Source organism: Aquila chrysaetos, chromosome 19 (assembly GCF_900496995.4).
Source record: "Aquila chrysaetos chrysaetos chromosome 19, bAquChr1.4, whole genome shotgun sequence".
Lineage (NCBI taxonomy): Eukaryota > Metazoa > Chordata > Aves > Accipitriformes > Accipitridae > Aquila > Aquila chrysaetos.
In genome coordinates, this window is record NC_044022.1 from 12,973,727 (window position 1) to 12,987,234 (window position 13,508).

The 13,508-nt window shown below is 37.7% G+C and overlaps 1 protein-coding gene across 8 annotated transcripts in view; it reads right to left on the reverse strand.

Moving 5' to 3' along the window:
- YAP1 (Yes1 associated transcriptional regulator) overlaps nucleotides 1–13,508 on the reverse strand; it is a 96,614-nt gene that overhangs the window by 24,406 nt on the left and 58,700 nt on the right. For 4 of the 8 annotated variants that reach the window (XM_030042834.2, XM_030042835.2, XM_030042836.2 and 1 more), the window contains exon 4: nucleotides 12,282–12,395. The exons of the other annotated variants lie outside the window; for them this stretch is intronic. In XM_030042834.2, the coding sequence (XP_029898694.1) occupies nucleotides 12,282–12,395 (114 nt within the window). The remainder of the gene's footprint in view (nucleotides 1–12,281; nucleotides 12,396–13,508) is intronic. 8 annotated transcript variants of the gene reach the window in all.

The window sequence follows — 13,508 nt, forward strand, 5'->3', positions numbered from 1 at the left end:
GAAAGGAGAATTATCTCATAAAGAATCTGTATTCTCTTTTCTCTGAAAAGCCCTTCAGTCTCCACTGTCTTTTCAGTGTTCAACTTAAGGTACAGTAGTGCTTTTCTTCTGTTCCAAGAAAGCCTAAATTTATTTATCTCACAATAGCAGTAAAAATGGCTGTTGCTTCACAGCCTTCCTCCCTTTTCCCCTTGCCACAGCTCATCTTTCCATTGAGAGGTAACATATGAAGAAGAAATGCCATATGCTCACCGGAATGAGAACAGAAAAGAAAAAAAAAGTAAAAAACAGTTACAGACTCAACTCTCTAGTCTACCCTTTCAACTATTCCATAGGTCCAGCACAGAGTCAATAGTCTAATGGACAGGTGGGTCACATTTTCATGAGACAAGTCAAAATAAAATGAAGTGTCGAATACCTTGAAGTAATTTGAAATAATCTTTTATGCAGTTACTTGTGAGAGCGCTTCATACATGTGATCACAAATAAAGCGAAACTTCCTGTAAAGGTAAGTGAACAGGTGAAGTAGGAATAGAAACTGAATCCCAGTACCAAGTAGAAACAACAGAGTGAATACAAAGGGCTAGAGGTTCAACTCCAAACTCCAAGTCCCATCCTGACGCAGCAGGAAAAAAAAATAGTGGGAAGATGACATTGCTGTGGATTAAAGCTTAAAATCAAGCAGTTGATCTTACAAGGCATCCAGCACCACTTCACCATCAAAACTAAACTTCAGGAAGAAGGTGACCAGGAGGAGCCAATCAACCAGCTTTGCGACATGAGCTGTGGTCCCTAGGCCACCAAGAGGAAGAGACAGAACAGCTTGTTCCTCTGCTGAACAGACACAGAAGGTTCATATGCCCCAAGACACCAGAAACCGTTAAGCAAAAGTTTCAACAGCACCAACAGATGTCCTGCAAGGATGTGAGCAGTGAACTGTAATTACAAGCTCCAGGACCTCCACTGGGCAATCTCTGCTGAAGACTGACAACAATTAGACTAACTACAGTTACCAAATTAGGGCAAAGTTGAAGCTAGAGAGAGCAATGCAAAAAGAAAGGCAGCCCACCTAGCAGCTCTAGACAAGCTAGACATGGCACTGCTGAAGTGGGGAATATACCTCCTCCTTTGTCTCTTTTTACCCATAATCCTATCAAGTCCGGAACCAGGACCATGCCTTTTGCTTTTTATATCTTACCCTCTTCACCTTAAAAGCAGACAATGAAGGGGTTATTAGGGGACAACAGAAAACAACAGCCTTTTCTTGCTGTTAGCTAATTCTGCAACTCAAGCAGAAGTCTGTGCTACCCTTCAGAAATTCCAGGATTCAAACCCTGTTATTAAACAAAATGGAAGGTCGATTACAGTGGAAAGTAAAGAGGGACAAAGGTTAGAAAATTACAATCACCTACCTGAAAGAAGCACATCTGAGTTAAAAGCAAGCTACCTAGCTTGTAAAAATTAAGTACCCAAAGCTGAAGAATGTCAATTTTCTCTTGGTTAAAAAGGCTGCCTTTATGGTCTAGTCTCCAATTATATAATCATGGTTTCGGAGTCCGTGCCTCATGCAGTTCACAGCCAAGTCATGTTACAGGTAACCTCATAAAAGTTTAACAGTTTCTAACCTTAGTTAAGCACTTAAGTGCAATATCACTAACATCCCTTCAACATGTTAAGAATTTGGTTTTCCTGCATGTACCATACAAGTATTACTTCCCTAGGTCTCTTTTACACTAATATGCAGCTTTGGAAATAATTTCCTTCTCATGCCAAATTCTTCATATTTTATATACCTGTATCTTTCTGACAGCTGCTTGTATTATTCCTGTTCTCTCTGATCACAGTTTGCTTCATTCTTCCCATCTACTGATTTTGCAATTAAAACTGTAAGAAACAAGTCATGTTTATCTGATGTTTTTTCATTTTATTCCCTCATCCTAGATCCCTGAAATGCCTTCTGACATCCATTTTGAAAGTAATGTTTCCAAATAAAAGTGTATCTAAAACAGGAATATCATAAGATATTGATACTGCAGTGTATACTTAATATTCATCAGTAAATATTATGGGAAAATTTAACTATACAATTTGGCAACTCTTCAGAAACCAAACCTAAAACTCTGGTTTCTCAATTCTTATTCAGGTGTCCATTAAAAGGATTTTTCTGAGCATTTTATTATTTCAAGAATGTAACTGCGAAACACTTCAAATTGACAAGATTTTCAACTGTCCGCAGAACAGACCATGGAGATGTTTTTCAAGTAAGGGAACTATTTTTAACTGTGAAATTGAACTAAAAGTTTGGACTTTAAAAGAAGATAATGTTAACTGGATTTTACTGACTTAACAACATACCCAAGTGAAGAACCAATGGAAAAAAACAACATTAATAACACTGAATGATTTTCAGCCATCTTGGCTGATTACACAAGTGTGCTATCTTCAAGGGGAAACAGAAAAAAGAATGTATTTTTCTATAATTTGCAACACAATTTTTAATGAAAAGAGGGAAAACACATCTTGTTTCAAGTGACAGGAAAAAACAGATGGTTTTAAAGGTTTTTTTGTTGTTGGGGTTTTTTTTGTTTGGTTGGTTTGGTTTTCAGTTGTTTTGTGGTTTGTTTTTTTTTTTTTAATTCTCAATTCTCCATTTTTTTACTGAGGACATGACTGCAGAAATCTGCACTCTAAAGAATATGCTTATCAGTGTGATCTCAGATGAGCACACTTTATTTTTTCCACACCTCCTGGGTTTGTGATGATGCTGACATGCACAGCTCTTTTAAAGTACTTTGAATTCAAAGGCAAAGAGCTTCATTTATCTATTAGAGTTAGGACTACAGTTTTCTAATGCATCCTGTTCCTTACCTTCCATGGCTATGGAAAGCATTTAAATAAGGGGCTCTGCACCCACACAGCAGAGGCTGCAAAGACCTCACAGGCAGAGGAGGAACAAACAAGTCTTTGTTTCTAGAAGAGGGGGATTTGAGGGAGGAGGAGGAGGAGGAGGAGGAGGGGCAGACAAGTTAAAAAACACGGGCAACTTAAGACAATAAAAAAGATCTTGCCGTCCTCTAATATGGCTTAGATTCACAATCTGCAGAATACAGTCAATTGTAATAGCTGCAATATGCTTTTGAGAACAGAGAATTAGTAGTCTTCAAATGTTACACATTAAATGTTCTACTGTCCAAACTCAACAGCAAAATGCCTGTTCTGTACTGTAGGAGATAATACTTGACAGTTACTGAAAAAAGTTTAGACTGCTGTCTACATCCTTAACGAAAAGAAAAAGAGAAAAATAAAACAAAACAAAAACAAACCAAGAGAGAGAAACGATTACCAGTCATTGGTGCTAGAGAGAAAAGGCCAGCAGATTGTTAACAACTCAAACATAAAAGGCTAATTCTCTCCCCAGATCCTATGCCAATTTAAATCACACGTCCCAGGGCACGGACAGTTTTCAGTGACACAGTACCTTTCCCCTATGGAGAATTATGTGCAAAGATTGCTGTAGAGCACCCTTAATCATTAATAGGCACAGCTGAATGTTTTATGTTTTTTTTTCTTTTGTATTTATCATTTCACCCTTCAAAACGAAAACAAATTTTAATCTTCAAATTTAAAGACGTTATATGTTTGAACAAACAACAACAAAAAAGCTCAGGATCTGAGCATATTATAGCTTACTGCTCTTAAAAGTAAGAATCAATGTTTTCTTTAAGGGAACTGAAAAAAGAGTACTTGTCCCCTTCAGCTTCATTTGGAAACCAGACAGTTTTTGTGCATCATTTTTGGCTATGGCCAGGTTTTTGAATGGTGCTAGTTTGCAGCACGGCAACAAAGGCAAAAATCCTCTTTGATTAAGTTGAAAAGACCTGTGAAGAAAAAAAAATTACTAGCAGGATTTGAAAGAATGAGTCTCGGAAGTAATAAAAACTTGTTCCAAGTGGCTTTTTTAGAGAGACTTGGTACAACAATTTGTTTAATCAGGACACTAGTCATGTTTCTGGATTGCATTCTTTATAATGCATTCCTGTATTACTTTAAGGAAATCCCAGTTGCAGTTTCATAATGCTGCTGTTACAAAACAACCTAAAAATTAGCACAATAAAATATTCCATTGTTTTCAGACTCCGGTTAATCTGAGAATCCTGGAGCTTGGAGTAAGGGGGAAACCTGAAACAGACTATTCTCTGGGCTCATCTTGCTGTCTTAAGTGTACAAACAAATCTTAGTGTCTTAGTCAGGTAAAAAGGAATATTCACACAGTCCTGAGCTGGACTCTTGGTTAAAACAAGATATATCCAATGAAAATATTCTCTATTACAGAAGCATGTCCAAACTATAGATTGATTACTCTGCATTTATCAATTACTTCTATTCAAATGAAATTAGTATTGTTTTTGTTCTTCTATCACTATGGCACCTACTGATTAAAACAATATAAATTAATTTAAAGAGTTCTTAGTTTTCTTTGATAAAGCTGCCATAGTTTTTAAAAATCCTTCTGTATCCTAAAATGCAGAGGTGCAACAGCTGGTTTGATTGACCACCACTAAGACTCTATAGCATCCACAGACAGACTCTTAACACACTGGAAACTAAACTGGAGCAAAATGCTGTTGCAGTTGTTCATGGATCTAACTTTTTTCCCCGTAGAAGTCAACAGCAGTATTTATAAAGCACTTTAACTCAATGTATGCCAGTTTCAGAAGAACTGAAATATTCTGCCCAGCCACAAAAGCAATATATAAATGAGATTCAGCAGCAGTAACGTAAATAGCTATAAGAAACTTCTGCTCAGTGAATGCATATAAAACAAAACATTTTCCATTCTTTAAAAAGAAATAAGTTTCAATTTTGGAAGTCTAAACAATTTCTTAAATATTTGGCTTTATTTTAAAATCTTCATACATAATGCAACTGACAGTGTAAGTATTAGGACAGGAGGACTATGTAGGGCACACTGCATAGGACAGGTTACGAGAAGAAACCTCAACTAATGTCATTAAGTTGAAACTGTATGTATGAAACACTGAAGACTACAGAAAGTGCAAGACTCAGCTCATCAAGGCCCCACGTCTGTCCACTGAATATCTGGCAAAATATATTTAATCAAAGCTAGTGTGTGCTTTAGACCAAAGTTTAATCAGCAAAGAGTCCCCATTAAGGGTATTAGCTGCAAACAGAGTTTCACTGCTTAATCACCACATAGTACTTCCTGGGTTAATTAGGCCAAAAGACAAGCTTCTGTATAACTAATTATAAAACAATGTCGTCCTTTTTTTTTTTTTTTTTTTTTTTTAAATGCAGGTTTCCTTCAATTTATTGGAGGGGAAGAAACCTTGTGCATATGTATGTGCACATCTGCATCTTTTTTTTAATCCCTGTCATAAACCCATCAGAAATGATTAAACATGAATTACAAAATGCAGTAAAAACTACTGTAATTAAAAAAATAAAAATCAACAGTATACTGTCAAGAAATGGAGAAAAAATGTTTTCTGTATATAAGGAACTGAAATCATGTTTCAACAGATTGAATTTCAGGAGGAAAAAAGCTGACGCTTCTTTGAATTTTAGATTATATATGATTAGATATACAGTATATAATTATTGTGTGTGTATACGTATATTTAGATTACAGATAATGAATGATGTGTTCAAAATGATGCACCTTCAGTTTTTACCATAGTATGCTCATTAACAGAGACGTGCAAACTGTGGTGTTGGAAGGATATGGTGGAAAAAATGACCCTATTAGGAGTGCAGTTTTCTTTCACTGTCACAGCTGTTCTAGCACAACACTGGAAGTACGCATTATTTTTATTGGCATAAAGACACCATTACCAACAAACCTCCTTTCTCAAACAGGATTAAATTATTCTGAAAACAAAACAAACCCCCAAACAGGTACAAACTTACATAAACCTACTGCTCTGACAAATCCTTAATAAAAGTGGGATTTTTTTTCACTTTTTATTAGTATACAAGTATTCTACATAAAGGAGATAACTGCATCCTTATGCAATACTTGTGGACACATTTAAAGATTTCTTCAGGTCTAAATACATGCTGCTTTTGAACAAAACATGGTTTCACTTTCTGTTATGATGATGAACAACTAATAAGCTATTTATTGTCCCTACTGTAAGAGCAGCATCCCCTATTACAAAGGGTTGCTTACCAGTGAAATTTCATCTGCCTCTGCAGATTCGCAACGAGCTCACTTTGACACAAGTCACTGGTGCACTGAAAACTGATGCTGCTCCATCTGTACACATTCTCTGACACACATACCAAAATACAGAAGTCTTTCCCCCATCCTAAGTGATCTCCTGAAATTGTTCTGAAAAAACAGAGATAGGGAAGTGAAAAATCTAATACCAATAGACCTTTCACATGAGTCAAATCCACTTTGTTTTAGAGAGCATGTAAAGAGATTATGCCATTGCATTCGCAGATCAAAACCAACTGTGGCTCATGCTCTGCTTTTGTGCACAAATGGAAGGCAGATCTTGAACTTAAAAAAATCTGAAATGCCACTGTGACCAGACATAAGGTCTGGGCTTTTTTTTTGACCACACAAAGGCCAAAAAAAAAGTTTTCCAGTCTAGGTTCTAGTTCTATCTTGTCCACAAATTTGCCTCTGGCAAGGCTCCTAAAAACTCATGTGAAAAAACACATATTAAACAAAGTGCCAGACAGGTAAGGTATAAGAAAGCAACACTATGGAATACTTTCTTTTAATTTCTGATACTTAAAAATTAGCAGATGCTCTGAAGCTTAAGCTTTTAAGTACATTTCAAGTCTGCTGTGCAGTTGGTTTTGGTTGTTTTGGTTTTTTTTTTTATTGAAATGATAAATACCTGTTTCAATGAAATCTACAGGTGCATTTTACTTCAGTATTTCCGAACAAGCCCTTTTCATTGTTTCAAAGGTATAATGTTCTTACATTACAAAAGAAGGAAGCAGAAAACCCTGGTGTGCATTCTCTATACTCCTACTGTTATCACAGAATCATACAATGGTTTGGGTTGGAAGCGCCCTTAAAGATCATCCAGTTCCAGCCCCGCTGCCATGGGCAGGGACACCTTCCACTAGTCCAGGCTGCTCAGAGCCCCATCCAACCTGGACTTGAACACTTCCAGGGATGGGGCATCCACAACTTCTCTGGGCGACCTGTTCCAGCGTCTCACCACTGTCATCATAAAAAATTTTTTCCTTATGTCCAATCTAAATCTACCCTCTTTCAGTTTAAAACCATTGCTGCTTGTCTTGTCACTACAGGCCTTGGTAAAAAATGTCTTTCCATCTTTCTTATAAGCCCCCTTTACATATTGAAAGGCTGCAACAAGGTTTTCTTGGAGCCTTCTCTTCTCCAGGCTGAACAACCCCAACTCTCTCAGCCTGTCCTCACAGGAGAGGTGCTCCAGCCCTCTGATCGTCTTCGTGGCCCTCCTCTGGACTCACTCCAACAGGTCCATGTCCTTCTTATGTTGGGGGCCCCAGAGCTGAACGCAGTACTCCAGGTGGGGTCTCACCAGAGCAGAGTAGAGGGGGAGAATCACCTCCCTCGACCTGCTGGTCATACTTCTTTTGTTGCAGCCCAGGATCTGGTTGGCTTTCTGGGCTGCAAGGGCACATTGCCAGGTCATGTTGATCTTTTCATCAACCAACACCCCCAAGTCCTTCTCCTCAGGGCTGCTCTCAATCCACTGATCGCCCAGCCTGTGTTTGTGCTTGGGATTGCCCCGACCCATGTGCAGGACCTTGCACTTGGCCTTGTTGAACTTCATGAGGTTTGCTTTTATTATCGCTTTTATTCCTTTTCCTACTTGCGTAGCTCCAGCAGCTACTGTACACAGAGCCCCTGTGGCACTTTCCATAATGATATTAAACACTGTCTTGCCTTGCCTTCCCCCTCATCCAAAATTCATACGGAACTTCAAAAAACATTAACATAATCTCTAAGCGGGAGTGATAAAAAAAGTTGTGGCAATGATTTAAATCTGAGGTCACATCTTTTGCTTCATACCCTGTATGGCAGCTCCAACATTTGAAAGAACAGAAGGAAAAAGACTGGGTGTGTGTAACACTGGTATGATCTCTAGTAACAAACCTATAAAACTGAAGTCTGGAATAAAATAACAAGAAAACTGAAACAGTATCTTGCTTTATTCCAATTCCTGCAGACAGACTTGTCTGACTACGCTAATGGAGTACTATTGTTTAAACACAAGACTTATATTAACCCAATACAGACACAGAAATCAACTGCCAGTTTCTCGTATTTTCCCACTTCGAGTTCACCATCGCATCTTAGAATTTAACAAATTAAGTATCCTCAAAGGGCAAATTATTTTAAGTTGCATTTCAAAAACAAGTCCTATTATCTGCAAACTTAAATAACAGTTAAAATCCCTTTAATGGTATTCGATACAAAAGCCAGTTCTTGGAAACTTGTAGCAATAAAGTTGAATGATTCCAAACTTCAACTGGTTCTAGGAAATTTAATTTTATAGAAAAAGCAGATGTTCTTCTACTTCACCAACTCCAGCCACTTGGAATGCACAGCTGACCTGTTTCCTACTCAGACATTCTTTGACTATCAAGAAAACATACTAACTTATCTGGAAGGCTTAAGAAAAACAGCAGGATCTGTGAAGAATGACCAATGGACAATAGGAGAAGCTAGTAAAAGACAAAACAGTCCAAAACACAAGGTCAACCTGACAGCCCAACCACCTTAAAGAAATAACCTTCTAAAAAGAGTAATTTGAAGCCCCTTCTACAAGGCCTGCAAAGACACTGAGAAGGTAGGACAGCATGTTTCTACCAGATGCTCCACTAGACAAGAATCCTGCTGACACAGGCCTAAGAACCACCCCCCCATCCCCATTCCTTTGATCCCATGTCATCTTTTATGATTGCCTGTGCTTGGCATGAGAAGATCCTCCTTTCACACTTGGTTCTTTCCTATATTTTTGAAGTTTGTGAATTCTCCTAACGCAAAACTGTTCTAAAGTGAAATATGTAGACTTGGAGGATCAACATCTGAGCCACAACAAGACTTCACTGCTGTTTAAGTGGTGTAGCTGAAGACCTCAAGCCCACTTCAAAGATGTTAGATCTGAGTCTTGGAACAAAGTTCTTCTCTTCAGCTCAGGTTTGGAGCACTCAGGTTTTAGACTCGGCCTACTCCACAGCTAGGTATCCTGACAGGGACTCTTATCTGATACATTAGTCTTAAAAGCCTGCTCCAGTAAAGAATCCATATTAACTGCATCCTTTAATTTTCTGTTTAAAAGCATGAATGCAATACCCAAATTCCCCTTACCAAGTAAGTCAGTAGGTGTGTCTGCCTAAAACGATTTCTTCACACTGATCCTCCTTCCTTCTCTCTTTTCTAGCCACATTAATGGAAAATTCCCAGCACTACTTAAATAAATAAAGAGATATATGCACACCTACTAGAGAAAATAAAGATGAATGCAAAGCTTCTATCTGATGAGGAATATACAGAGATATAAGGGCTGTCTCCCTGGAAGCTAGGCATTCAGAAGCAATAAGGGCAAAGGCTCTTCAAACCTTCTGTTTCTGAATACTGGAACAGAAGAGTATGTTTGCACATACCATTCAATTGCTTTATTGTTTTCAATGGTTCTTCAGATTGGTGAAAGTGGCAGTATCAAGGAAGAAATGAATTTCTCCATCTTCAATCAACATTTATATCACTGTAATAATCAAAAGCTTCAACATTACAAAGATGAATTCACCTAGGATTGCTTCTGAAAGCGTTAGCAGTCAAAAAATAGTGAAAACCAAGCCCTTATGTTAAAACAGCGATAGAAAAGAGTATGGTGATCCTCAGGGGGAAAAAAACCAACAGGATTTTCAACCTATATTAGGCGCAGAAAGGTAAACTTCTGAGTCATTCACATGCTATTTAGGGTCACAGCACATACTTGTTGAGGATCTCCACATGATAAATAAATGCAAGACTCAGTAAGTTAGCTCTGTCAAACAGATTTTTTTCTTCTTTACTGGAGCGACTTAAGGAGGTCACAAGTGAGAAAGCAACAGGAACAAGATTTTGTATTTTCTTGGCTCAAATGATAAAAACATAAACCATAATACAATGCGTACAACTTAAGATTTCAAGGAAAACTCCTTCAAGCTCAACAGCAGCTAGCAGCTTGTCTCTATTTGCCGTCACTCTAGATCAGAAGAGCCCACATGCTTTTTTTTTCCTTTCCTGCCCCTTTCAGTTACACTTGAGCTCTTTGACTGAAAAGGTCTGGAACAGATTAAAAGTCCGACCACAAAATAAAGAGCCTTGGCATGTACTCAAGCCTGTCTGGGATACACATACGCAGTGGGCCCAAAAAGGGAAGCTATGCAGCAAGAAACCCTTATGCAGTCTTTTGGACATTTCTAACTTCTTTCAGTTTAACTGCGCAGCCTTAACATTTGATGGAGTTTCAGAATGCACAAGGCGAGTAGCTTTTGCCCTTACAGTTAGACCATAGCATTTACAGGAGTACAAAATAGTTCTGAGAAACAAGATTCATCTCACTCACAACCTCTGTCAATTAAAGCCTTTTCCACACTCCTCCTTAATTCCAGCTCATCATTGGAAACTATAATGTGATACAAAGAAAAGAAAAATACATACCCTGCAAGATTACTGAAGTAACTATAATTGACCTGCCTCTTTTAACAGCAAAAGGCAACACTGATTTTCAAAATAACCGCTTCCTTTTCAGCCTTATTCACATATTAAGTAATTGTGAAGTTGCAAATTACCCACACACTCCTCATGCAACACACAAACAGGTCTGCAACTCTGGCTGGTGTTAAAGCCAGCATGGACATTTGCCAAAGCTGACAACCTTCAATATACGCCCCACCTTTGGGCTCAAGTTGCACAGTGGTTCAACCTGTCTACAAACTGGTGAGCAGTTTATAAACAAAGTGTGACAACGTGGTGTTCTCCGTAAGACCAAACGGATGTCTAAAGTAAGCACTCAAGCCTACAAAACAAAAATGCTGAAATTTCTAACAGCCATTTCAGAAAAACAGAACAGTGACTGTTGAGTTTTGTAGCTCTGTGTTTATACGGCATTCATGGAGTTAATGCCTCTCCCAAAAGGGGCCCACAGTTGTTGTTAGGTCAACCCCTGTAAAGCTTCAAAGGCTTTGTATCCCCTCAGCCTGACCTACTCAGTGATCTGCACACTGTTTTCATTTAGTTGCACCGAGTCCAAAACTAAAGCCTGAAAACCACAATGATCTCTTCTTTTTTTTACCCCTACTGTTTTTTCCATGGCTCTGGAAAAATAACTAAAATCCAAAGAAGTTGAAAATAGTAAGTTATTGGGAAAACAAATCAAGGGCAAATTAATACAGCTAATAAAGCTTACACACACAGGTCATGGCTTTATACAAAGCCTAAAGTTGTAATACCACCTTAAATGCATCAGAACAATCACTTGGACAATCTGAGAAACTAGTTTAGCATCTCTTAATAATATATGCTATTGCTATTCATAGTCATCAGTGCCAATATTTTATTGAAATGTTTGCAGCTCTGCTTTTCATATAGATCAAGAACATTGCAAAAAATGAGTTATCAGTTCTATTTTGTTGAATTTTTACATCTAGACCTTGTGCTCCCTAATTTAAGTTACTATTTCTATTTCCAATATTACATAGTCTTTACCCCACAAAAAGATTATTAAAGTAGAAAAAACAAAACTAATAATTTCTCTCCATATTGTTTAAAACAGAAAGTTTTGTCATGATCATCACTGTGACAAGCTGGAATTATAAGCTGGTATACGTTTCAAGTGTATTTAAACAGCATAAATTATTATTTGACAATGCCTTCTTTAAGATAGTGCAAAGGAAAGTAAGTGTTTGGGAATTAAAAGATTCTTCTGTGGCAATTTTTGCAATTTTACAGGGAAGAGTGAGCTTGGCTGAAACTGTCTGTAGGTAAGTAATTTCTGAATGCCACCAACTTTGGGAACTGTATGGATCATATGGCAAAATACCAACCCCTACCATTAGAAACTCTGGTGACATACACTCCTAAAGGATATATGCTAATCCTTTTTATCTTTTTTTAAAAATAATTATTTCAATAAGGTCTCTATAATTCAAATTAAAATATATTTTAATCGTACTATTAAAAGTTTTCAAAATATGCCTGCAAAATTAAAGCTGAGTGAACTGAAGCGAATCAAAAATTCTGAAGTGAGATGAACTTTTACCAAAGCGTGGGTCAAGCCTTGGGTCTAGCCAAGATGTGGTCTTGTTCTTATGGTTTATGTAGTAAATTTCTCCATCCTGGGTCATAGCTTGTTCCCATCCATCGGGGAGTGGGCCTGCAATATAGAAGGAAGGAGTTGATGGCGGGCTCTTGTTTGCTCCAGCTGAAATTGATCTAAAAAAAATTCCAACATTTTACATATACAACAGTACATGAAACAGAAGAGTTTCAAGCTCATGTCTAACATTTCTGGGATAAGGGCAAGGAAGTGGTGGGTGGGAAATCAAAGAACAGAAAACACTTCTATCATTTTGATTTAGGATTTGGAGTTTAATTTTATAATTTGTTTGCATCCTTACATATGCTTTTGACACTCCCTTTTGCAATAGCATTATAGTACAAAACCAGCAATAAGTCAAGCCTGCCAGAATGAAACCAGCATGAGCACCAGGAAGAAGAACAAGCATAGAGATATTCTACCTCTCATGGGAAAGTTCATCTAGTGATTAAGGACCAGCAGCAGCAACAAGGTAACACTGATGAGATCCTGAAACATTCCTCTATCTTTCACAAACAATTTTAAAAAGTGACAAAACTAATTTTCCTTTTACCTCATACCATAACTTTCTGTGAAAGCATTAAAGGCTTAAGCAAGCAAAAACACAAACCTGAAGAACAGGAGGCAAACAGGCAATGAGAAAGCAAAGGTAAGAAAACACAAGGAGCAGACATAGAGACACAGTGCTACAAACAACAGTGCTACGCCTCTATGAGCAGGAAGGCAGAGGCAGGGAAACCTACATGTAGGACATGGTAAAAGGGAGGTAGGTGAGGGTGTTCTGGAGTCCATAGCCAATGGCTGAGCACAAGAGTCTTGAGGTGTGTTTCCCTTATGCTCCAAATAGCAGCTCTCGAGAAAACCACCTTTCATTGCTATACAGTTCATAAACCACTCGCTCCCACCTCTATATGATCATGTACATTCACCTGTATTTTGCTTAGACTGAAAACTATTCTTGCAGTTACATTCATCTCATCTTATCTGGCAGATGCTTTACAAATGTATGTTTTTGAATTCTTACACTAACATAGATACAGACTTTTAAAAATATCTAAATTAGATACAGGAAGATCATGCCTGTATTTCTTTAGATTTAAGTACAGTCCTAAGATGGTATAGCAAAAGATCCACTACAAATGTTAAGAATGTAAAAGAAATTAGAACAAG